Genomic DNA, 26,317 nt, shown 5'->3' on the forward strand with positions numbered 1-26,317 from the left:
TAATTAGTACGAGGTAACAGACTATGCTCAAATAATAGTAAATAATAAATAATAATAAAAAACACATAAAATTATAAATAGAACCCAAAAATAAACATAGGAAGCCGATCTCCACTCGCATCTGACAGGCAGAGTCACACGAGGGGCTTATCTCTATTCCGATTCCACTCGCATCTTTCTTCTTATTTTTTTCGGTAAGAGGGCTTATTATCTCTGTTCCGTTTCCATCGTATACATATCTTTCCTGTCCCTCCTGGCAGATCCAACGGTCAGAATTGTCACTGTCGCTGTCATTGTCCTCTCTGTTTCGTTGGAACGTCAAACATAAAAACGTTGCCACGTTTGAGTGTCAGAGAAGACGAGCCCGTGTCGCTTCTCTGCTCATACTGTACACCGGAGATAGCCGGTTGTCGTAGGGTTTTCAACCGGTGCAGCCAGTCACTCTCTGCAATTCCCGCGAGGCCGCGAACTTATATAATCGTCGACGAAGGCGATGGCGGTTTTGTTTGAAGAAGATGATTTGCTAGGTGGCTAGCTGTTGGTTGGCTTGTCCAGCTCGATATTCAGGTCCGCATTATACCTTAATCGATTAATTAATTTTTAGTTATTTCTCTCTCTCTCTCTCTCTATTTTTTTTTTGAATTTTGTGTATATTTTTTTCTCTCTGAAATGTCTCTGAGAATATCTGTTCACTATTTAACAGTGCAAACTCACGTATAGTTCTATATTTCCGTTTTGTTCTTCCTGCTTGTTTGTCACTTTGGTATTTTAGTTTTTTTTTTTTTTTTGTTCCTTGTGTTGAGACTTGACAGTGAAGACAATTTGATGGTTCTAGTGTCCGATTTGTGCAGTTTTCTCTAATTATTTTGTTCCCTTAGGTCGTGATTTAAAAGTTCAGAACTTTTAATTTCTTTTGGATTTTTGAATGTATTTCACGTAGGTAAGCCTTAAAGTTTAAGATGATGAAATTGATTGAGTTTCTTCTGCAACTGTATGTTTCGGTTTCGATTCTTTCATACTATTGTTGTGCAGGAATTTCGGGTTTTACGCTGGAACTTGTTCTGGTAGAAAATTAGGGTTTTCGTTGGAATGGTTCGGATTTTCGTTTGCATTAGAGGGTTAGCGCAGGAAGTTCCCCCCCACCTTTTTTCTGTTTCTTCTGAATCCGTTTTACTGTAGAGGTGGTTTCGAGTTGGTTCTTCCCTTCTTCGCCTCTTCTATCGTTCTTCATTTTCTTCTTCTGTTAATTAATTTTGGGTTATCGCTTTTGTTGTTATTTTTGCTTTGTCTTCTCCTCAACAGTAACGCAGACCCTTAACACGGCTCCTTTTTTGGAAGAGATTCTTTAGACCGTCTGTAACCTTTCTGCTCAAATATTCAAGCTTTCCTTCTGCTAATGCATTACACAAACAAAGGGATAAGTTGTTTCTTTCATTTCATCTGATTGAAGCCTCGAAGGAAATCCTTTATGGTGGCTTTGGGTTCGGGTAAATTTATTAGGGTTTCCTGTATGGGGGTTTTTCTGTGAATACGGTTGACCATTTCCCCCTTCTATACGGTTTGTAGGGCTGGCTCTGGACAGCTACTTGGATTCCAGCCACCAGTCGGCGGTGCCCTCTGTGGCTCTGTCTCGGGTGGCTGGAGGATCAGTGCAGTCATCCTCAAGCTCTGGTATCTTTTTCCAAGGAGATGGGCAGTTGCAGGTCCCAGTGCACTCCCACTTGAATTCTTCTTTTGGGAACTCGTCGAATTCTATTCCAGGTGCAGGGCATTCAAATTTGGGCCTGGTTTCTGGAGACATGAATAGGGCGGTCTTGAACAGCACAACAAACTCAGGACCAAGTGTTGGAGCAAGTTCATTAGTCACAGACGCCAATTCAGCACTCTCTGGAGGACCTCATCTGCAGAGAAGCACTAGCATCAACACAGAATCTTATGTGCGCTTACCTGCATCACCCATGTCATTCTCGTCCAATAATGTAAGCATTTCGGGCTCTTCTGTGATAGATGGATCCTCCATAGTGCAGCAGAGCCCTCATCAAGATCAGAGCTCTCAGCAAATGCAACAGAGGCAGCAACAGCAAGGGGCCTCCACTGCTTCATCACATCCAACACCACAAACAGGCCAAGTTTCAGTTCCTACTGGCACCCATATCCCAAGTTCCTCATCTCAGGAACCAAATAATCTAACCCAGATGCAAAAGAAACCCCGGCTAGACACCAGGCAGGAAGACATCCTGCAGCAGCAGGTTATCCAACAGCTACTGCAGAGACATGACTCCATGCAGTTTCAAGGTCACAATCCACAGTTACAAGCCTTGATTCAGCAGCAGAGACTACGCCAGCAGCAACAACAGATTTTGCAGTCTATGCCACAGATGCAGCGGGCCCACTTGCAGCAGCAGCAGCACCAACAGCTTAGACACCACCTGCAACAGCAAGTAATACAACCACTCTCTACCACAAAGCGCCCACATGAGAATGGTGTATGTGCTCACCGGCTAATGCAGTACATTTATCATCATCGTCATCACCCACCTGTGAGTTGGTGCTTTCATTGAGTAAACTTGTTTATTTGCACCCATTGCTTTCTTTTTTCCTTTTACTAATTAAATATTCTCATTGGGTTGCTTTCTTATATTATTTTCATTTTTTGGTGATGCCAAATCATTTATTGGCTCAATTGAGGGGTTTGTAACTCTGCTGTCTTTCTTGCTCTTTTAATAGGACAATAGTATAGCCTATTGGAGGAAGTTTGTGGCAGAATATTTTGCTCCTCGTGCTAAGAAAAGGTGGTGTCTATCTTTATATGATAATGTTGGACATCATGCCCTTGGTGTTTTCCCTCAGGCAGCTATGGTCAGTTATTTTACTAACAATGTATTCTCTTATTATCAATATATATCCTTTGTAATGGTAATGTATGGCTTTGTACAGACGTGTGTGTCTTCATTCTGTTGTAACCTATCACTTCTATAGATGCCTCAGTGTGAATGAGGCGGATTTATCAAAATCCCCACCACATGAACTCTCCAAAATTACGAAACCTCATTTTAAATGCCTTGTCAACCATTTAAGCTGTCCAACAGGACACTGTATATTTATGTTTTTTCCAGTTTACACATGATTTATGATCCATTATTTATTGTACCTTTTTCAATTAACATGAAATTAGGAAAACAATGATAAACAATTCATATAGCTATGTGGAAAATAGGCAAAGGCTGTGAGTTTAACTTGTCAATGGTATGCGTAATTTAACTGTTTTAAAAATAATATAAAATATTATTTATGCGAGACATGTCCACCAATCCTACCTTTTGGGGTTCACTGAGTTGGATTCCTGGACATGTGTCAGATTCCGACTCCCATGTGAGCCCATGCAACACTAATTGTGCTTCTTCCATTCTTTTTTATTTTTGGTCAATATTATTGTTATGACAAAAGTTAAAATCTTCCTTTCTTGTTTGTTTCAGGATGCATGGCATTGTGGCATTTGTAATTCTAAAACAGGAAGGGGATTTGGTAAGTAGATTAGGAGTTTAATTAACCTTTTAGAACATATCTCCTATGCTTTCTTTTTTGCATAGTCTTCTCGTTTTGATTGTCATGTTTTCTTTCTATTGGAATCCCTTTTTCTTGTGCCTTTTCTTATTTTTTTGATTTATTGTCTCCAAACAAATAGCATGATTAAACACATGATAGGATTGGACAATGAATGGCTATAATTGGCAGCCTTGATCATATGTTTGAGACCACATGTGTTGATGTCCAAATTGGACATTCTCTTCTTGGTTCCCATAGAAAACTATAGATGATAGTTTTGCCCCTTTTGTCAATCAGATAAGGTACTGTATTTCATTGATTGAAGTATCAGAAAAGATTATACAAGTCAGCACCCATGTACACCAAGATAAAAAGACTGCAAATTAGGGGTGTTTACGGGTTGGTTGTAGGTTTTTTGCTCAACCGAACCGACCTGGTCAGTTTGATAAAAAAAAAACCTGAAACCGACTGGTTATAAGGGAAAACCAACCCAAACATGAAGGGTCAGTTTGGGTTGGTTTTTCAGTTTGGTTGGTCCAGTTTAGGGATGGCCAATTGGTCATCAAGGGTGATTTATTGATTTTCAATCTCCTTTACCTTTTTTGTATATGGCTCTTATTGGCTGAATTGGCTCATTGCGTGTTTGAGTCAAACACCATCTTTTTCTAAGTCATATAGGCTGCGGAGTAAGTAACCCCAAACCCAAAGCTGGTTGCCATTTTTGTGTAAGCCTCTTCAACTTCAAGACTATTACAAAAAAGTTATGAATGAAGGGGAGCCTAATTATCTCCAACTTCAAGACTAATATAAAAAAAGTAATAACTAAAGTGGAGTCCAACTGTCTATATTTGTAAAAAGTATTGTGTAAAGTCTTAAAAGTGGAGGGAGTCCCATTGTTTCTATTCCAAAACCAGAAGTATTAGACTTTTATTAGCCATAGTTGGTTCAGTTTTCAGATTGAAAAACCGAAACCAACCCGACCTGCTGGGTTGTTTATATTTTATAAACCGAGACCGACCAAAAGTTTCAAAAAACCGACCAGATCGGGTTGGATCTGATCGGTTTGGTTCTTCTTGTGAACACCCCTAGTGCAAATAAAAAAGAATGATCATGTGGTATCTCCTTAGCCAGGTGAACTGACAGCCAAGAGTAAAAGGTGTATGCTGCTTTCTTTATAATATCTTCAGCTATACATCTCTTGTTCTGAAAAACTTCCGTCTTGTTGTATTTATTGTTTGTGCTGCAAGGGCACCTTTGACATTTTACATTTTTTCTTTTGCTGCCTATAAATAATAAAAAGGAGTGCTATCAGAGCTAAGATCTGAGATCTTAGATTGAGACTTCCACATTTCATGAATAGTGTGGTATCAGCGCTAAGATCTGAGACCTGAGAGCAGATCGTGACAACTTTTTTGTTTATTCTTCATCTTCCCTAGATTGAGACAGGAGAACCACATTGGTTTGATCCGAGACAGGTTCATGTGCTGTTTTCCCTCTTCTATCTTGGTCGTAGTACCAAAGACAGTTCTGTGGTTGTGGTGGCCCAATGCTATAGAGCAATCTAGAAGCCCCTCGTGACCCTTTGTGGATTGTATGATCCCCTTATGTTGAGGTTTGTGACCTGTGCTAGGTCTGGTATGACTTATTATCTTAGTAATAGTTGCAGAGTGCTGTTGTTTGATGTGCAAGTGACCTAGTCTTGGTCCTAGAAGAGTCTAGTGGTGTTCCTAAAGGGGAATTCAGTAGTGTTATCATCATTTTCTGTTGGTAGAGGCTTGTTTTTGGTCTCGGCTTGTTAGGAAGATGCTGGTTTGCTCCAAAGAATGGTGTTTTCCTTGTTACTCTGTGTAGACAGCAGTGAATAGTCTTACTTACTTAAGGTGTGCTCTCATGGCATTTGATGATATTGCTACCTCTAATGTTACCTCTATTAGTAGTCATGGAGGACCGGACAATGGAGTGGACCATATGAGTTTTCCCATGACAATTACCACACTTGATGGTATGAACTACCTAGCATGGTCCTAGGAGATTAAACCGCATATCACAACTGGAGGTAAGATTTGCCACCTAATTGGAACTGTGAAGGAGCCAACATTTGAAACTGCAAAGCATGATAATTGGAATCAGGGGAATTATTTAATTATGTCCTAGCTGCTTCCATCCATGTTTCCTTTCAGTTAAAAAGAACTTTATGTGTGTGAGTTGATACATCCTAGGAAATTTGGGAGCAGGTAAAGTCTCCTTACTCAGAACAGAGACAATACATTTGGATTTATCAATTACAAGCAGAGTCCTCTACATGTAAGCAAGGGGAACAAAGCTTATTTGCTTATTACTCAACCCTTACTTTAGTCTAGAAGGAGATAGATTATTATCAGAGTATTAAGTGGAAGAATTATGAGGATGCCAAGGCCTCTATAAGAAGTTGGTGTCCTAACAATGTGTTTTTGCCTTTTTACTTGGGCCGAATCCTATATATGAGCCTATTAGAGTTCAACATTTGAGCAAAAGAGATCTTCCTTTTCTTGGAAGTGTATACTCTAGTCTAGTTTGAGGAAAGTAGGGGTAACACAATGAATGCTCCTGAGGGGTAGCAGATAGCCTTGCTACTAGGGGACGCATGAGTGGTATGAGTCATGCAAGGAAGGGAAAATTCCAAAAGAAAGGGGATGACAAAGACAAGCTATGGTGTACTCATTGTTAATGGTCCAAACATACTAGGGAGACTTGTTGGAATCTAATTGGAAAGCAAAAATGGACTCAAAGTTTAAATAAAAAACTAGCACAAGACCAAAACAAGAAATCAGGTCAAAGGAAGTATACTTCAGCGAACATGGCATGTCAGGAAACTCAATCTAATTGTTCTACTATGAGCAATCGAGAACATTTCTCTAGTGCTAATCTCGGTGAGGACATCATCAACACCTTTGGCATTCACTTAGAGTTGTATGGTAGGGCACTTTGTTAGATGGATTATAGCCTTGCCCCCTCCACTTCCTTTGCATCTACATCAGCTAACACCACCTTTGCCTTCCATGTGTCTTTTCATTCTACGGAACCTTCCTAGATTATTCATTTTAGAGCCTTAAATCACATGACTGGTAAGTAACTTTGTTTCAATCCTATACCCTTCTCCGGTTCTCCTCGGAAGAAATAAAGTGGGACTTGTTGGTGGCTCTTTCTCCTCCATAGGAGGTTAGGGATCTATATCTCTTCCATATGACCTTTTTCTTTCAAAAATTGCCTATTGACTTGTTGCCCATTAGTAGTGTTACTAGCTCTTTGAATTGTTTAGTGACTTTTTCCTTTTTGTGTGTTCCATGATTTGACCTCTGGGAAGACAATTGGTAGAGGAAGCATGGTCGATGGCTTCTATGTGTTGGCTAATAAAGTTGGCCTTGCAACTACAGAGTCTACATGTCCATCCTATAAGACTCAAGTTAACTTATGGTATAACCGCCTTTGTCATATTTCTTTTAAAGGTTTTGTTTCTAGAGTTATTCAAGTCTATGTCAGTATCAGAGTTATAGTGTTATTAAGAAAATGTTGTAGAACTTCTTATCCTTCAAGAACTAAATGACTTGATTTTCCTTTCCATATTGTTCGCTTTGATGTGGAGGGCCCTGTTACTTGACCTTCAAAGAATGGTTACAAGTATTTTATTACACTTGTTGATGACCACTTTAGATACACATGGGTTTATTCAATGCGTTTTAGAGATGAAGTGCCAAGACTAGTGAAAGACTTTTAGTGTATGCTATTTACCCAGTTTTAGATTGAAGTCCATATCACAACATGACTTTCCAAAAGGTTTCTTCATGCGTGCCTCCGTTTTTAAGTCCCTTTGCTCCTCCCCTGGACAGTTGGGTTTTGTAGCTAAGGAGATCTGGTCTAGACCTGTTCCTCCTAAAATCATTATTTTTTGCTGAGAGGTGTTCTATAGAAAGATCAATACCTTGCACTGCTTGTAGAAGAAAAGGCCTTCCATGCATTTTCTCCTAACTGGTGTGTACTTTGCAGGGCTAATGGTGAGGATTGCTCCCACTTACTTTTAACCAATGTTTTAAAAGGCGTGGGAGGTGTACGCATGGAGGGGCGCCTCTAGGCGAGGTGCTCCCAAAACATCCTGAGGCGTATACTAGAGGCGCTAACACCTCTGAGCATGCTAGAGGCATACGCCTCATGCACATCTGATATAAAAAGACAAGAAAAAAACAAGAAAAAAGAAAAAAAATGAAAGGAAAATAAAGGGAAGGGAAAGAAAAAGAAAAAAAAGAAAAGGAAGCCTCTAGGTGAGGTGCTCCCAAAACGTCCTGAGGCGTATACTAGAGGCGCTAACACTTCTGAGCATGCTAGAGGCATACGCCTCATGCACATCTGATATAAAAAGACAAGAAAAAAACAAGAAAAAAGAAAAAAAATGAAAGGAAAATAAAGGGAAGGGAAAGAAAAAGAAAGAGAAGAAAAAAAAGAAAAGGAAAGAAAAGGGAAGAAAGGATAAGGGGAAAGAAAGTGGTTTGCCCCCTGCCCCCTTCTCTGGCGAGCAAGCGAAGCGAGCTTGCCTCCACTCGACAAGAGCCCCCCCCCCTTTCAACTAATGTTATGCATCTTTATTCTTCTTAATATAAAAGATTTTTATTAAAAATAAAGAAAAAATGAAATCCCTCATTCATCTTCATCCTCCTCCTAACCCCCCTCCTCGTAAGGAGGCTTATGCCTCCTTGTGTTTGGGAGGCTTACGCCTCTTGCATTCTGAACTACGCCTCACGCCCCTAGGTAGTGGAACGCCTCACGTCACACCTCCACGTTTTAAAACATTGCTTTTAACCTGTTCCTTTTCTGCTGCTATTTGGGGTTGGATCTTTGCCTTGTTTGGGTGCAAGTGTAATCTGACTACAGCCGTAGGATAGCTCTTTGACCCTTCCTCCTTTGTGTGGCCCATAAAAAATGGTAGAACAATGTGGAAATGCATTAGAGCTGCTGCTTTGTGGACAATTTGGGAAGAAAGAAATGCGAGGCTATTCCAAGAGAAGTAGAGAAATATTCAGACTGTAAAGGATTGTATTTTGACCCAGGTTCAAAATTTCGATACGTATCAGGCTGTTTCGGCCGATACATATTGTATCAGGGGCTTCCCAATATGCCTCTACAGGGGGTGTTTCGGGATTTAACCTGGTTCAGGGGGTAGACATGCCTTAACTTGACCCCTTTGAACCAAGTTTAAAAAAAAAAAAACTAAAAAAAAGGGGGAGTGAGCCCCGACACAGTCCGATACACCCCTACCGGCATATCAGGAAGAACAAGATACCAGGAAGAACTCTTTTCACACATTCTCTTTTGATGATATTTGGAGGAATTGGATAGTTGTGGCTAATAACCATATCAGGAAGAACAGGATACCAGCTGTGTGGGTGCCTTCTTTGGAAGGTTGGTTAAAGTTGAATTTTGATTGTAGCGGCCAAGGCAACCCAGGTCCTTCAGGGATAGGAGGGGTGCTGAGAGATAAAGACAGCAACATTTTAGCCTTGTTCTCAGGCCCTGTGGGTATAGGAGATTCTAATAGAGCTGAGCTTCTAGCGGCTGTACATGGTATTCAGATTGCAGAACAGTTAGGAGTTCAGAATTTCCTTATTGAAGGAGATTCCAAAGTTGTGGGATGGCTGACAAATCCAGGTTCAGTTATTTGGTGCTACAGGGTCCTTCTGTGGAATGTTAATTGGTTTTCAAGGAACATGACTGTTACCTCACAGTGGGCGGGCAGAACAGCTAATACCATTGCAGATGGGTTAGCTAAGCAAGGGGCCTCAAGGGAACAATTATTTTGGGCAGCTCTGTAACTTGTTGCTTTTTAGTCTGATGTAATAATGTTTTGTTGTTTAGGAGAGGTATCAGCTCGTGCCTCTCCATGGGCAGCCTGTATTGACTTGTCATTTTGATCTCTCTTTAATAAAATCTTATTCATTTATAAAAAAAGAGACATGACTTACCATATTGGTCATGTTGTGATAGGTAATATGACTGCTTTGGGCCCTTGCCAAACTAAGTTATCTTTTGCAGAAGTATTATCTGATGAGCATGTTGGGAGCTTATATTAGCTTTAGTTGATGGATATTTTTTGCTAGTAAATATAACTGGAGCTTTTAGGTCTACTTCAAGTGCGTTTAGGTTGATTTTTTTTGGTTGCTAGTAATATGAATCTAGCTGGAATGCTTAGGTCAGTCAAGGGTGTTTGCTTTAAGAAATTACCATGATTACTGTTGGTTTCTGCTGCCGTTGCATTAGTTTATTGTAGCTAGATTGGTTATACGCCATCTTTTGGCTTGGGGTTTAACTACCAGGGTTCTGTTTTTTTTTTTTTTTTGATAAATGAACTGCCAGGGTTCTGTTTGTATCTTCATTTTCTTTTCTAATACATTTGCATGCTCAGTACTAGGGGTGTAAATAGTATCTGCTTGTTCAAGTCCGAATTCAAAACCAGTTATAGGGATATAAATGGTATAGCTGACAATTTGGCTAAACAAGGAGTGGGACAAGAGCAAATGTTTTGGGTACAATTGTGAAGCGGAATGTAAAGGGATGAGTTAGTTTGTAAGATGTATGTAATAGGGAGGTAATTGTACTTCTCTTTGGATGATGCGCATCTGTACCTATAATTTGGTTTCTTAATAAAATCTCAGTTATTGATAAAAAACATCTAAATTTAAAACTTGATCTAATATATATATATATATATATATATATATATATATTAGGAAATTGTTGAAGTATTGTAAGGGTCTTAATTTCAAGTTATGGAAGTTGTTTTTAACTCATTTTATCAGTGACATATAATATTAGTTATTTCTAGTCCATCTTATTAACAACGTATTTTCTGGTCGCTTTTCAGTTTAATTTATTAATGGTATATAATATTCAAATCTGATCCAAGTCCAATAGGAATCCATGGATGAAGATTCAATTGTCTGAATAATACAATTAGATTTGTATCTAGGTATATAATATATCCAGTCCTTTTACTGCCCTAGTTACTGCATTATTACTTGCTCACTGAACCTTATTTAGCTGCATGATGCTTGGCTAGGCTGTCTTCAATTTGATGCATCAACTATGTTCCTAACAACTATAAAAAAAATCAACAATGTTCCCAACTAAACCATTTCCTTTGAGGCTTTAATAGGAATTTTTATTTATTTTTCTTTATTTAGTTATTTGATTCTTTTTCATTATTTTTGTGACAGAGGCAACTTATGAAGTACTCCCAAGGCTTAATAACATAAAGTTCGACAGTGGTGTTATTGATGAGCTTTTGTTTGTGGATATGCCACGTGAATGTAAGTATCCTTCAGGAATAATGATTCTGGAGTATGGAAAAGCAGTTCAAGAAAGTGTTTATGAACATCTCCGTGTTGTTCGTGAGGGTCAACTTCGTATTGTATTCACTCATGATTTGAAGGTAAGCAATCAACCATGTACTTTAGGATTATCAATCTGTTATTTTATCCTTGATTTTGTTTTTGTTGGTGATTATTCATTTTTTTTTAAATCATTCCTTCTTTTTCTTGTTCCAGATTCTGTCTTGGGAATTCTGTGCACGACGTCATGAGGAACTTTTCCTCCGTAGGCTGGTGGCACCACAGGTTTCTTTTTTGTGCTTTTACTTTTTCTTTCTTTTTACTTGGTGCAATGTTTCTGGGTCAATTTGGTTTATGGACTAAACATAATGGGGCTTGGTAAGCTGAGTCTAAATCATGTTCAAATATTATTTTGATGTTTTTTAGTGGTCTTATAAACATTTGGATCTGAATAAGAAGTTGTTTATGGTTGAAGTGATCTCCTACTTTGTGTCTCTGTTTCTGCCTCCTCTGTCTCCTCAATTTGGCCTTTTGACTTTTGGAAGCTTTTTGAAGTAATATCATTTGATGTACTTTTTGAGTTCATCTTTGATTCTTCATAACCACATTAGGTATGGTAAAGCATCCAGAAAAACAAAGATATCTTGGTAATCAACTGAAACCTTAGAAGTTAAAAGGATATGTTTTTTTTTACTCCTTAACTGCAATAATGAGATCAAAGTAACTTATTAGGAATACGGGATGGTTCTACTGTCCTTGGGTTATTCTGCATCACATCAGGGTTTCATTCAGATTGGTTCTAAGATCATTCAACATGGCGGAAGGTTTTTTTTTGTGGCTATGGTTGGCTGAAATTGCAAACTCTTAATGGAATAATGGTTGTTTTGTTCTGTATTCTCCTTTGCTGTTTTATTTGTTTGAGGTTCTTGTTTCTTTTTCTTCTTTATCCTATCTTTTTGGGAGTTGGTCTTTTCAACCTCATTTCTTAACAAAATTTATGGTTAATGATGAAAGAGTTATTTCCTATCTTTTCAAATGGAAATAATTGGTTCAGGTGTTGTTTATATATGTTGGTTCTTTTTTTACCAATGCCTTCAAATATGTTGCAGTTTGAAACATGTTTTTGCACTTTGCAGGTGAATCAGTTGGTGCAGGTTGCACAAAAATACCAATCTGCTGTTTCTGAGAGTGGAGCTGCTGGGCTTTCAGCACAGGATTTACAGGCAAACTGCAATATGTGAGTCCACAAACATTTGTCTAGCCAGACAATATTTCCTATTCCCAAAGGCTTAGTGATGTTATGATTGTTAGAATTGCTCTATATTATTCCACAGCTAGTCCTTTTTATGCTATATTAATTAGATTTTTGTGCCAACCACACTACTTCAATGAATATCCTTTTTGCTGCAATCCTGGCTCTTTTAGACCCTTAAATTTGCAATAGATCAGTTATTCTTACTAATGCTGTAGATGGTCTTCTATGCATATGACCAGACCGCCTTAGTCTATTTTGCTCATTTTCTCAACCTTCAGGGCTACTTGTGGATTCCCATGAATATGCTCATTTTTGAATCCTATATTTTCTAGTTTTATATTTGTCCCTCTAAACGTTCATATCTTACCATACTCATTTTTTGGACATGTTTTTTGACTGCCCAACACTCTACTGCATACAACATTTTGGCTTTAACTGTTATATAAAAATTTACCATCTAGCCTAGGCCTAGGTGGTACTCTTTGATCACAAAACTCTAGATGCGCCCATCCAATTCATCTATTCCTTTCTAATTCCATGAATGACATCCTCCCGAGTCCTGACCTCTCCAATGTTTTGAATTATCAAACCAGTATGATGAAAGATGTCAGATTGAGGCATCTTTTGATCTCCAATCTTAACTATTAAATTTATGTTTCATAAATTCTATTTTAATCCTATTTATCTTAGTAGTTAGTACCTATTGATTGTAATGCAGTCTCCATGGATCCACTTTTACATTTTCCACTCTAGTTTCATCAAATTAATACTATGCCATTCAACATTTGCATGAAACCTCTTTCCTAACATGCTTCTTAATTCATTCATGACTAGTGTGAATAAATAAGGATTAAATGCTGACCCTTGATGAAGTCCTGCTTTTATTACAAACTCCTGTATCTCCCCCAGGTGTTCTTACATCAGTCATTGACCATCATTAATGTACTTAATTAGGTCCATATGCCTGTTTGACACTCCTTTTATGGGACCTATTATATTATTTCTCCAGGGACTATCAATTCCAATTGGGCCTGAAAGCATTGTCATTACATGACCATCTTCATCTCTAAAGATTCCTCCCACTCTAAAAGCCCTTGGATTTCCAATGCTGCTGCCATCAAATTAAACTTTATAAAGCCTCTCTCAGGTGGTGTCCAGCTTTTTTGAACCACAACCTTGATTCTATGCACCACTCTAACCATGATACACTCAATTATCGCCCCCCTTTTTCCTTTCTTGCTCGTTAAAGATTCTTGCATTTCTTTCCTCCCATAACTATGATTCACTCAATGATATTGAGACATTTTAATTAATAACTTCAATTGAGGGATAGCTTAATTGGCCGATCTCCTTAGCATATGGTTGCTCTAGGTAAAAAATCATTAACTTTCACTCTTCATAATTCAATTAGTTGACAGCAAGTTCAGCCAATACACTAGCAGTCAGTCTTGCTCTAGGGGTCACAAATAAGAAAGGTGCAATATCATGAAACTTCTTTTTCTTTATCTTTTTTTCTGTGGTTGTCAAATAAACTCTTTTAGTGGTTTTATCCTTACACCCTTTTTAGGTCTAACCATGGTTTTAACCTTCAATCTTAGTGGAAAGAAGATGGTCATGGTCATGATAGTCAATGCACAATTTACTTGTATTAATCATCAACAAAATTCTATATTTATGTTGCATCAGGTGACCAACAACCTATTCATGGTTCTAGCTAGTTGAGCTGGTTATACTTTTTATTGGAAATTGATAAAGTGGAAATGCAATATTCTACATTGGAGAAATGCAATATTCTTCCAGGGAGTGAAAAGTAACATTATGTGATATGCCAAACAATTGATTCACTTTTTGGATGCTTTCAGCCCTCAAAAGAAGTATTCTATATTGCTTTGTTTTCCTTAATCCCTTTGAGATCTTCTATTTATCTCCCTTCTTCCATTGTTCTTTATCCCCCTCTAATTTTCATAATTGATGTCCTATTTAACTTCATCAATTTCTTTCTTCTTTCTTCTTTCTTCTTTCTTCTTATGTTAACTTTAGTTGTTTCTTTCTCTTGACATGTAATTGATTGGGGGTCAAGGATTTGGGTGTGGTTTGGTTATGGAGCTACCTGTACAGAAGCGGCCAAAAAAGGGGGAGTGTCACCTTCCCTCAAAAAGAGTTTGCCTCAATATCTAATTAAAACTCAACTAGCTCACCAAAGATTATCTGGATTAGGTTCTGGATCTTCCCTTCCCCTTCATCTAGTCTTCCTTACCCCAACCCCCTTGTATTTCCCTCAGATATAGAATCATTAAGTTAAGTGTGATTAGATGCATTTGAATCTGCAAAATTCAAACATCGTGAGGAAGCTGAAATAATATGAACTACAGTTGGAGTACCTTCAAGATAACAAGTTGCAGGAGAGCTAGGGGAAGAAATAAACTGTGCATTTAGAGGTTGTTTAGTTTGACCACAAGGTTCTGGGATGTGTCACCCTCTTGATTTTTATCAGGGGAGGTAGCATTTAAGAATCAATTTGGAGGTCTTCAAACATAGAAGGCCTCATTGTGGTTTCAATCATCCATCCATTTTCCATACATTAAAATGTGCAGTGTGTGCGTGTGTATTAATTCAGTATCTGGTAGGTTGTTGTTCCCTTGATAGGTTTCAGTCTTGAGATAGTACCTTGCTGGATTCCATGGATTGTTACTAGTCTTGCGACCTCTTTCAGTGCCATCACTATTGTGTGTCTTCATTCTCCAACCTGTCTTCTGCAAATGGAATGTTTGCCCTAGTGTTGGTCCTTGTCTACCTTCTATGCTTTTTGTGAGTCTAAGCTGCCCATTCTTGACATGTCATGCATATCCTGTTCCTCCTCATAGTTAACCCGGTCATCATTAAGTCCCCATCATTCTTATCTCTAATGACATGGTCTAGAGGTGCCGCCATTAGAGACTTTTTCTTTTCTTTTTTTTCCCTGCTTGTGTACATCTTAGATTGTTTTTCCAAACAAAGGTCTCTTGTGGGAACTATGATAGGTGGAAACCATTGTCTGTCACCCAAGCCATCTGATCAAATTCTTTTGGGATTATCTAAATGACATGACCTATTAAGTTGTAACATGCACCTGGCCCACCTGGGATTTCACCATCAGCCTGGTTTGGTTCTGCTCCAGTGTCAATCTGGTCTAGGTTGAGTTGCTTCAGCTACTTGTTTAGGTTCTCTTATTGTCCTGTCTATTGAGATTCCAATTGGATGGTGTATATTACTGATTTGCCACCTATCTGACACCATCAGCTTTTTATCTACCCCTTCTGCTGATTTCAAATTTGTCCTTTGGATAAGAGGGCAATGACCAGGTTTTGTTTCGAGGTTCGGTATGTTGAGAACCCTCTTTTCGTTGCCTCTTTAAAGCACACCATATCAGCATAATTTGGCCTCCTTTTTTCCTCATCATAGGGATTTTTGCCACATCTAGCCCCTTTTGTCAGGTCATCATTGTCTAACATTGGTTCTCCTGAACAAAGAGAGGCTTTGCGTCACATGCCAACCAAGGTTCCAAATATCAATACACACTGACATGCCAGATGGAGTGTATTGGGTGTTTTGATCCCCCCTGCCCTTTCAAAAACCTGTTTAGAGGGGTTGGCCTAAGGCTTCTCTACCCCTTGAAACAGGTCAGAACACCAGATCTTATATATTTGGCATATCGGTAACCCCCCGATACGATACATATCGGCCAACAAGTTAATTTGTGTCTATGCATGTGGACCAAGTTGTTGATATATATATTTTATACTTTTAAAAGGTTCCTGACAGCTGGGCGTCAGTTGGCAAGACATTTGGAGTTACAATCACTTAATGACCTGGGATTTTCAAAAAGATATGTTCGATCGCTGCAGGTACATCTTCATGTATCTGATGTTATTTGATTAATTGATTTATATTTGTTCTGAATTTCACTGCAGTGTTTGTTCTACCTTTCTGCTTGGCTCTCACATTTATGTGCTGTATCTGTTAACAGATAGCTGAAGTTGTAAGTAGTATGAAAGACTTAATAGATTTCAGTCGGGAGCACAATATTGGACCTATTGGTAAATCATTTATTACTCTTTTATGACACATCTTTTAATCATCAGCAGTAAGTATCATTTCATTAGTTTATCATTGGAACCTCCAACTTAAGAAAAATGAAGCAAGGGCCCAAGTACAATAGCCAAGGTATCTGGAATCTGCTACATGCTATCACCTTGTTATAAACCCCTTCCCAGGAACCTCCCCTCCCCCATCACACACATTTCCTTGTGTCCCTGCTCTTGCTAATTTATCAGCAATAATGTTGGATTGATCTAGGCGTCCACCTGAATGAGCTGTTCAGTTTAGAGGGCAATCCTTTTTTTGTTCAAAAACTTTTTATACATGATTTCTTTGGATGTGTCCCCTATGACAGGTATTCCCTTATGACTCCTGTTCTTGCATATTTATCAGCAATAATGTTGGTTTATTGAGGTGCCCACCTGAATGAGCAGTTCAGTTAAGCTGATGCTGGTTTTTTTTCAGTACTCTTGACATGATTTCTTTGATTTTTGGTTTGAAATGTGGCTAGCATGACTAAAATAATATTTTCAACATTACAGTCATATTAATGTGACTTTTCCATGATGTTCTCATTTTAACCTTGGATGTGGTAATTTGATTAAAATATATAGGATAGCGATCCTTCATATATGATTTTATCCCCTTGGCATTTTTAATTAATGAAAACTTGGCATTTCTTTTGGACTTCCAATGCAAAGAAAACTTCCAATATTTTAGATATTTTGCCATTTCCTTCGATACATTATTTATCTTTTCCTCTGTACCATCTCAGTCTCTTGCTACGTGTGTGCATGCAGATGTGTTTGTTAAACATGTACTAATATAAATTCTTTTGAAAAACCCTTTAGATAATACTTAAATATGGTCTGCAAGTGATGGGGCTCTTTACAGGCATAGTTGTCGAGGCGATGCCTAGGCGACAAGGTGCCCTTTGAGGCTCGCCTAGCAGTTTTCTACTTCCTACCATAAAATACTATTTTATTCATTCTTTTTTGAGATTATAATTATAAAATAGAACTTAAATGCTGTATTGAACCCTCAAAGACTTAAAAACCTGAACCAATAAGTAAGGAAGAACTTAAAATTTTATCTAATCAGCACATTTTCCTCTTCCATATATTCTTCTACTACCAATACTTTTTATTTTCTTCTTTTCCTATAACAAAAATAAGGGTTCTGCCTCTATATTTTTTGAATTTTATTTTCCTTCTTCCTTTTATTCTCATGAATATGTTGATTTTCTATACTTTAATATGAAATTTATACTTTTCTTATGAAAATCATGAATAATCATTAAAGAAATATGGTTATGGTACCTAGGGAACTACCCTAGGGTCTATGTTTTTAACATAAAAAATCCATTGCCTTGCCTCGCTTGCACCTTGAAAACTTTGTTTACAGGGTTTAAAAGGTAGGTTGGGTTGAATATGGTCATGAGGGTGACCTGTGGGGATTATAGTTACGTAATTTAGAACCTTTGGGGGGAGGGGTAGGGAGGGAGGGAAAGAGTGGCTATTGTGGACATCCTTGACCTTGCAAATAGAAACCACTAGAACTCTATTTCGGCCAACCTCTCTATCAATTGGGTAGCCTGCAATGATATGTAATTCTGGGTAGTGAGGGGGTGGGGAATCATCCATTGTTTCAAAATGCTTTTATAATTCTGTCGAGGATATAGAAATTTTATTTCCCATCTTAACATGAGAAGTTCCCTCATTTGCAGAAGGCTTGAAGAATTATCCTCGACAGGCTTCTACAGCCAAGCTCCAAATGCAGAAAATGCAGGAAATGGAGCAGTTAGCAAGTGCTCAGGGTCTGCCAACTGATCATAACACCCTTAATAAACTTATGGCAATGCATTCTGGATTAAGCAACCACATGAATGGTAACCACATGGTAGGAGATGGAGTTTTGAGTGGCACTGCACAGGCTGCAGTTGCACTGAGCAATTATCAAAATATGCTGAGGCAGAATTCTATGAACTCAAACCCTAATGTGCTCCATCAGGAGGCTTCATGTTCCTTCAACAATTCTAACCAAGCACTCTCTTCTCAATTTCAAGGTCAGAGGTCTTTGGTTCCAGGATCTATGCCAAATGGACCAGTAAATGGCTTATCAAGTTCCCACCAGCAGCAGCCTCAACAACCACCACACTCACTGAATGTTAATAACCAAATCCAACAGAACCTCCGACAATCCTCTCATGGTAACCAGAACCTGCAGCCACACATGATCCAGCAGTTGCTACAGGACATGGTAAGTAACGGTGGGGGAGGAATGCAGCATCAGCAGCAACAGCAACCACAGCAGCAGTGCCATGGTGGGCAAAATGCAAGTAGAAGTATGGGAGAGAATGTTTTAAATGGGATAAGTGGCACCAAGGGTGCTGCTTTGCCAGGGAAGGCTGGGACGGCAGGTATGTTTGGAAATGGGCTAAGGTTTGGGAACATCGCTGCTGCTTCTGCAACCTGTGTTGCCGGTAGCTTTGTGGGAATGACACCAAACAGGAGCAACAGTTTCAAAGCTGCTTCTAACAGCATCTCGTCAGGGGTTGGTGGCAATAACAGCTTCAGTGAAAGAATGGCGGATATGCCACAGAATCTTCATTTGCCTGAAATGGTCCAGGATATATCTCATGATTTCACAGATAACGGGATGTTTAACAGTGACCCTGGGGACCTGGGTTATGGCTGGAAGGCATGACAACTGAGTATGTGCTATTTATTTGACTGTTACTATGACCAACGTCGGGGAAGTGACCCAGCATGTACTTTCTTTTTTTGTACAGGACTCGGGAGTTTTTTAATGACAAGAGTCTTGGCGTTTGTCCTTGTATTAACATGTTCTGGTACCCTGGCTTTCTGTCTTTAAGCTTTTACGAGTTTGGCAGTTTTGAGGTTTGCCATTTCTAATTTCACCAAGTGTAATCTAATCATCTCACCATCTTGATTCTTGACACTTACAGTTATATTTATGCTATGCTATATTATTCCTCGTTGCATCAGCACTTCATTCACATGGCATGGATTTTGAAGGCAACGAAAAATCATGTAATGTCCTCTAAAGTGGAGGCTACCCACCCGAGAATAAATTCTCGAGTGCTGTCGGTGTTTTTATGATTCAGTCCACCCTTGGGAAATCCTAGCTCCACCTAGGGGTGGACTGAAATCCTGTCCGCGGATTGATGCCAAATTCACAGGCAGGATGTGGTTTATAGGGGGGGGGGGGGTATTAGTTGACTATGAGGGAGCTGCAAAAAAAATATTTCTGAAGGGAGTGTAGTTTAAGAACCCCTATAATCTATATTATCTATAAAAGAGCGAATGCTCTTTCTTTTTTTATAATTTTTATTGGATGTTTTCTACCCTTTTTGTCTAAGTATATAATGAGCATAAATGTCTTTTACTCTCATTTTAGAAACTGACCACTTTTAATGGACCAGAAACTGTTCACTTATAATAATAGTTCAGAAACTACACACTTATAACGAGAAATTACTTATGAATTATAAATAGTTCTCTTAGAGATACTGCCACGTGCAAATACATGTACACGTTTATTGGTTTACTAGTTGGTTCAAAATTCAAATATGGTTATTCAGTCATTCTCAATTTTTTTACTATTTTTTTTATGGATCAAATATGGATCCAGCCCAGCCTGAGCCTGAATTGAATCTGTCTGAAATTTTATACGGATTGGGCTTGGATTTTCAGTCCTTGGATTAAAGTTTTTTTTTTTAATTTTTGGGTTGGGTTTGGGCTTATCCCTTAGGTAGCCCAAATAGGGGTGCAAATGGATTGGAACATGATCCGAGATTCAATCCTATTTGGTCAAAATTGGATCACCCCTGTCCGAATCTTTAGATCGGATTCAGATTGCCCCCATCAGATTTGAGAAGATTCGATTTGATACATATTATATATTTATATTATAAATATAATATATATATGTTATTTATTTATTTATTTATCAATATATTTTTTATATTATATTTTTATAAATTTGTTAATACTATTTGTTTTTTTATAAAAAACACGTATATATATATATATGATGAAAATAATTAAAAAATATTTGTATTTTTTGTTTTTACTTAATTTAAATTAGTATATTTTATTTTTTCTCTTTTAATAATTCATTAATTTTTAAAGAAAACAAGTTGGGTTGGATCATATCTGAAGATCCGACTTATCGATAGGATTCGAGTGCAAATAGAGTCCTATTAGATCTGATTAGATCTAGCATGAACAATATTGGATTGGATTTGAATAACCCTGATTTGAATTCGATCCGTTTGCATTCCTAAGCCTTTACCTGGTCTAAGCCTGTTTCAACTACATAGTATATACATTATATGTATATATGTAGATTTTTGCATACACATTTACATATATATACATACATATTTGTATGTATATTCATTTGTATACATATTTACCTATATAAAAACATATATGCATACATATTTACATATATACATACATATTTGCATAAATCCACAAATGCATACATACATATATACATATATACATACATATATAATTTTAGAACAGATTTATTAATCAACACGAGTCCGGCCCGGGCCTGAGCCCAACCTGAGTACATCAAACTACAGTTCAGGTTGTGCTCAAGTTGGGAAGATTGGGCTGACCCTAAACACGACCCAACAGCCCCAACCCGCTCGACTTACACCCCTAGATCCCTAACAGATATCATTTTAACTCATTTTATTAATAATATATAATATTTTGGTAATTTTTAGTCTAATTTTTTTATACTATTTAATATACAATTATAATGGAAGATTTCTAGATGATATCTTATATCCCCCCCCCAAGGGAGACATGATTAGGGACTCTAACCACTTGTGATGTACTCATTGTTTTCATTCGTATAGGTGATTTGAAAGTCTGTGTTGAGGAGTTCAATAGAAAAAAAAAAGATATCCGTTAGAGTAGGGGTGGCCACGAGCTATTCAAGCTTGGTTCGTAAAAAGTTCAACTCGGTTCGGTTTTTACTGAGCTTGAGCCCAATTTACAAGCTCGATTAATAAATGAGCCGAACTTAAATATATATATATATAATAAAATTATAGAAAATATTATGTATAATAAAAATATTGAAATTCTTAATTTTTTTAAATATCAAATAAAAAATATCTTCATATATAATTTTTTAATTTTATAAAACTTTTTTTTCAAATCGATCTTGAACTTACAAGTTTTTGACTCGAACCGAGGTTGAGCTCAAGGTTCTAGCTTGAACCAAGCTCGAGCCTTGTACTACCTTGGCGAGCCGAGTTCAAGTCTTGTACTATTCGGCTCGGCTCGGCTCAAATCCACCCTTACGTTAGAGAGGTGGTGGTGGATAACCAATAAATCTGGCTTTCTCAAACTAGCAATTTTAATATATCCTTTATTGCTTTCCGACTTTGGCTATACCAGTACGGGACTACATGCTTTTATTTATTTTTTAATTTTTGTGGGTTGTTCCCTATCTATTGATCAAGAATGATGGAAATGCACATTCTGATTATAATGGTAGGAGGCAAAATGTGGGCAACCCTAGATGCTCAAAAATTGTATTGATTCTAATCATTGTTATAAAAGGCTTAAAGCCTTTAGGCACGAGTCTTCCACGTATAAATTTTGCCTCAAGCTGTGAGGCTTAACTTAAAACATAAACCTCAAGAATCAATGATTATTTAACATTTAATGCAAAAAATATATATATTTTATGCATTTTTATAGTTCAAAAATATATTGAAGAAACACTTTAGTCATTATGGGGCAAATAAATAAAAAGAGTAAGAACGAAAAATCAGTAGGGGAAATCAAGTTTTATTAGTTATTCTTAGTGTTTTAGGAGAGTTAAAAACAAACAATCAAGTTCTTAGTTTCTCTTTGATATATCAAGTGAGATTTTTTTTATTATTATTCTAAATTTTAACATCCAAAGTTTGTTATTTTTCTCATTTCTTTTGTTAATTGAATGATCATAAATCCAATACCCAATTATATGGATAATTCTTCATATGTTTCCTTTCTTCTAAATTGGTTATTTGAATTATTTTAGAACTTTATATTTTGAAACACGAAATGTAAAATATTTATAATTGTTAGTCAGTAGTTATTATTTTATTTAATGTTTAAACTGTAAAACTTATTGCTTATAAACTTTATCTTTTGGATATTTATACATTATACTATTTTAACCTAGTACATTGTATGTTATTTTTATCTATCTATAAACATTAATTGATTCTATTCTTAAGCTTTGAGGCTTATGCCTTGCAACATCTTGAGGCTTTGGCCTCACCTTTATGGGCCATTAAGCCTCAACTATGCTTATAGCCATTTAAAACCTTAATTCCAAATACAATTTTCCTCATTTCCTGTAGAATGATTTCTTGTGTGGCATCTCTCTCTTAATGGATAAAGGGAAACATGATGATAACCAAAAGGTGCATATATGACTGAATAAATAAATTAGGCAAGCATTAAAGGTTGATCATGTTCATGTAATAGTTACTAAGATTTCAAAATATGATTGGAGATATTGAATTTACTTCTATATTAGCATAAAAGTAATAACTGGCCCCACAAGCCCATGTTAAGCAATCTATATTCTATATGTAATTTAAAATATAATTGATTTTATATTAATAGCTACTTTTTATCAACATAAAAGTAACAACTGTTCAGCAATATGCATTTGTTATGTAACTTGATTTATTAAAATAAATTATAAAAAAAAAAAGAAATGGGAATTAGTGGGTTGAGCTAGGGGTGTGGACTTAGATTTCGTCTTGGTCATGGGCTTGGGCCAGATTGTGGAGATGTAGGGGGTTTGGATTTGGGTTTGAGGGGTAGGACTCAAGTTGGTTTAATAATAGTATGTGTATGGTAGTGTTTGTTGGTTATGATGGGTTAGGCTTGGTCTAGATTCTAGATAGGCAAGTTGCATATAATTAATCTCATTTTATGTTTATACTAATGGGGACCTGTGCGATGCACGGGATTTATTAAGCAAAAGATAAATAATAGAAAGGGTTATTTATTAAAATACCCTTATAGTTTTATGGATTTACTAAAAATCTACCCTATAGTTAGTATTTTACTAAAACACCACTTATAATTTGCAATGGATTTAATCAATATTCCATTAGATGATAGTGGAAAATGACAACGTTGACCCTAATGTCCATTTAAATAAATTTAATAAAAAATAGAAATAAAAATACCATTTTGCCCTTGATAAGACACGAGCAACCACTCTATTGGTTATATTTGGCCAATTTTGTTTTTTGTATAAAAAAGTGTTAAGGGTATGTTTTAGAATAAAAAATCATAGGCCTAATGGCAAACCAAACACTCCTTAATAAAAGGTTGATTAAGTAAATAAATTGTAAAATATGTGAGATATTTTAGTAAAATGAAAACTATAAGGTAGGTTTAAGTAAACATATAAAACTATAAGATGTGTTCTAGTAAATGACCCTAATAGAAACATATAAGAGTATACAATTGTTTTATATTCTCAACTTTTTAAATAATTTAATAATTATTCATGTTTTATATACTACTTTTAATAATTTTTGTATAATACAAAAATAACAATAATTAATTTCAATTAGGTTTATTCATCAGACTTACAAAACTGATCAACCCAATCAACTCAACTCGAGTTGGTTGGTTTTCTAGTATTTTATGTTAGCTTTGGTTAAAACTATTCGACCAAGTTGGATCAGTTTCACTTTGGCTATTTGTAAACTGACCAAAATTGAACGACCTAACCTTGGATATATATTAATATTTTTATATTTTAAATATGATTTTTAATATAAAAAAGTGACAAGTTTCCCATTTTTCTTAGTCTAAAATATTTCATTTCATAAATCTAATTTTAAAATTTATTTTTTAATAATTGTTGTGAGTAAGGTGGTTAAGCTATATACGGGAGTCTCCTTGAAGGACAAAGAAAAGCCGAGTGTAGGAGGTAGGCTAAAAGATAGGGCAAATGAGGTGATCGAATGATTATCTTGTTATGAATTGAACCCCTATTTATAGGGAGGGATCCTAAGGTCCTGAAAGGAAGGAAACAAAAGTGTTTGGTTCCCATTAGGAAAGGGAATCTTGGATTTGGTGTTAGTTGTTGGGGAACACTGCTAGGGTTTCACTACGTGTCTTATGAGATATTTTAAGGACGAATTTTCCTTTCGTCTAAGGATTCTCATAATGCACGTGTACCACTTCCTTTCGTGACCATTTTAAAAAGATGTGGCATGGGTGATGTCACTATTTAGCTTGTGCATCCTCATTAGGCTCACGGGGTGTCCCGTCACACGCGTTATTTAACGATGCACGTGTTTTTGATTTGTTGTGAATCTACACTCATCGCAATTCTGTGATGGCTTTAAACTCATCGCAAGTCCGTGCGGGTCCAAAGTTCATCGCAACCTGTTTCGACTATGAATTCATCATAGATGTGTGATGAGTTATGAACTCATCGCAATCTGTAATGAGTTATGGACTCATTACAGGCATTCACATAATATTAGTTTGACACCTCCTTTGTAATGATGGTCTAAATGACCACCATGTACCTACAATTGCACTGTAATTTTTAAAATTAAATTAAATTTTTAAGTTTAAATCTTTTGAACCGACTGACCTTTTGTGAAAACTGACCCAAACCAATACAACTTGAGTGGGTTGGTTTCCACAAAAGGTCAATCGGCTTCAGCTGACCAACTCCCAACCTGACCAGGTCAATTTGGTTGGCCAAATAGCCTATGACCAGTCCGAACCAACTCATGAGCACTCATAATTTTAGCTAAATTAATAGTAGGGTTGTTCATAAGAATGCCCAACCCGACCAAACCGACCAACCCGGACTGACCCAACCCGAGTCAGCCGGGTTTTCATCAGTACCGGTCGGTTTCGGGTTGGGAAAATATATAAACCGATATATCGGGTCGGTTTCAGTTTTCTTGTGTGAAAACTGAAACCAACCCAACCCGAACCGAACTAGTCTTCTACTAGTTTGGTAGTTCCTAGTTTGAGTAGTTTCCTACTTAATTATAACTAGTCTTCTACTATAACTAGAAGGCCCATTAGGCAATTACAATTAGAATAGGCAATCTATCATAGTTTCTAACTTTCTATAATCTTTTACACCAAATAGGCAACCCATTAGGCAATTACAATTAGAATTCAATTAGGTGTCCTTTTGTACAGGAGCAAAACCGAAACCGACCCAAACCGACCCAACCCGACTCAAACCGAGTGGGTCGGTTTGGCCTATCAGTGGGTCGGTTTCGGTTTCCACCTCAGGTAACCCGACCAGGTCGGGTCGGTTGGGAAAACCCCAATAAACCGACCCAACCCGACCCGTGGACACCCCTAATTAATAGTATTATCTCTGATAATAACAATAGTTTAATCTCCAATAATTATTTAAAATTTATAGCGAAAACATACAATTAGTGAAAATATATTAATAATGAAAATTTATAATAATTACAAAAATAAAGTACTAAAAATATATTAACTTAGTCAATAAATAGTATAATCTCAAATAATAGTTTAATCTCTAATAATTATCAATTAATCAATAAGTTATAACAAAAATACAATAACTACAACAAATTAAATTTAAAAAATTCAATAATAGTAGTTTAATCTCCAATAATTATTGAAAGTTTTCTATTGAATAATAAAACAAAATAAATTTATACATAATCATTAAAAATACATTTATCACAAAAAACAATAAATAACTACTAAAATACAATAAATATTAATTTTAGTATATATAATTATATAATAAATAGAGATTAAGAGTTTAAAATTGTTATTAATAAATATTAATGTTTTTGCAAGTTATTTTCACAAATTATTACTTGATATAATTGAAATTAGTTATTTACAGTATTATGTAAAAATATTAAATAATTATTAATTTCAATATTATGTTCTAATTACTTTTCTACTTTTCAGATTTTTTTTTAAATTTATTACATAATTTCTTTATTTAACTATTTAAAATCTAGTTATGTTAAATACTTTTTTATTTAAAA

At 36.5% G+C, this 26,317-nt stretch overlaps 1 protein-coding gene across 2 annotated transcripts; it reads left to right on the forward strand.

Moving 5' to 3' along the window:
- Positions 1-351: 351 nt before the first annotated feature.
- Positions 352-19,240, forward strand: LOC104612709 (putative transcriptional regulator SLK2). 2 transcript variants are annotated; one of them, XM_088889402.1, is made up of 10 exons: positions 352-567; positions 1,567-2,540; positions 2,728-2,859; positions 3,477-3,525; positions 10,788-11,002; positions 11,118-11,186; positions 12,038-12,138; positions 15,947-16,040; positions 16,163-16,232; positions 17,960-19,240. In XM_088889402.1, the coding sequence occupies exons 2-10, from the start codon at positions 1,800-1,802 to the stop codon at positions 18,937-18,939; spliced, it is 2,451 nt and encodes an 816-aa protein (XP_088745528.1). In that variant the 5' UTR covers positions 352-567; positions 1,567-1,799; the 3' UTR covers positions 18,940-19,240. The 2 variants fall into 2 exon arrangements, with proteins under 2 accessions (XP_088745528.1, XP_010278552.3); XM_010280250.3 differs by lacking the exon at positions 352-567 and adding an exon at positions 1,332-1,487.
- The last annotated feature ends 7,077 nt before the right edge of the window (positions 19,241-26,317 follow it).

Source organism: Nelumbo nucifera, chromosome 6 (genome assembly GCF_055504915.1).
Source record: "Nelumbo nucifera cultivar China Antique chromosome 6, China Antique-T2T, whole genome shotgun sequence".
Classification (NCBI taxonomy): domain Eukaryota; kingdom Viridiplantae; phylum Streptophyta; class Magnoliopsida; order Proteales; family Nelumbonaceae; genus Nelumbo; species Nelumbo nucifera.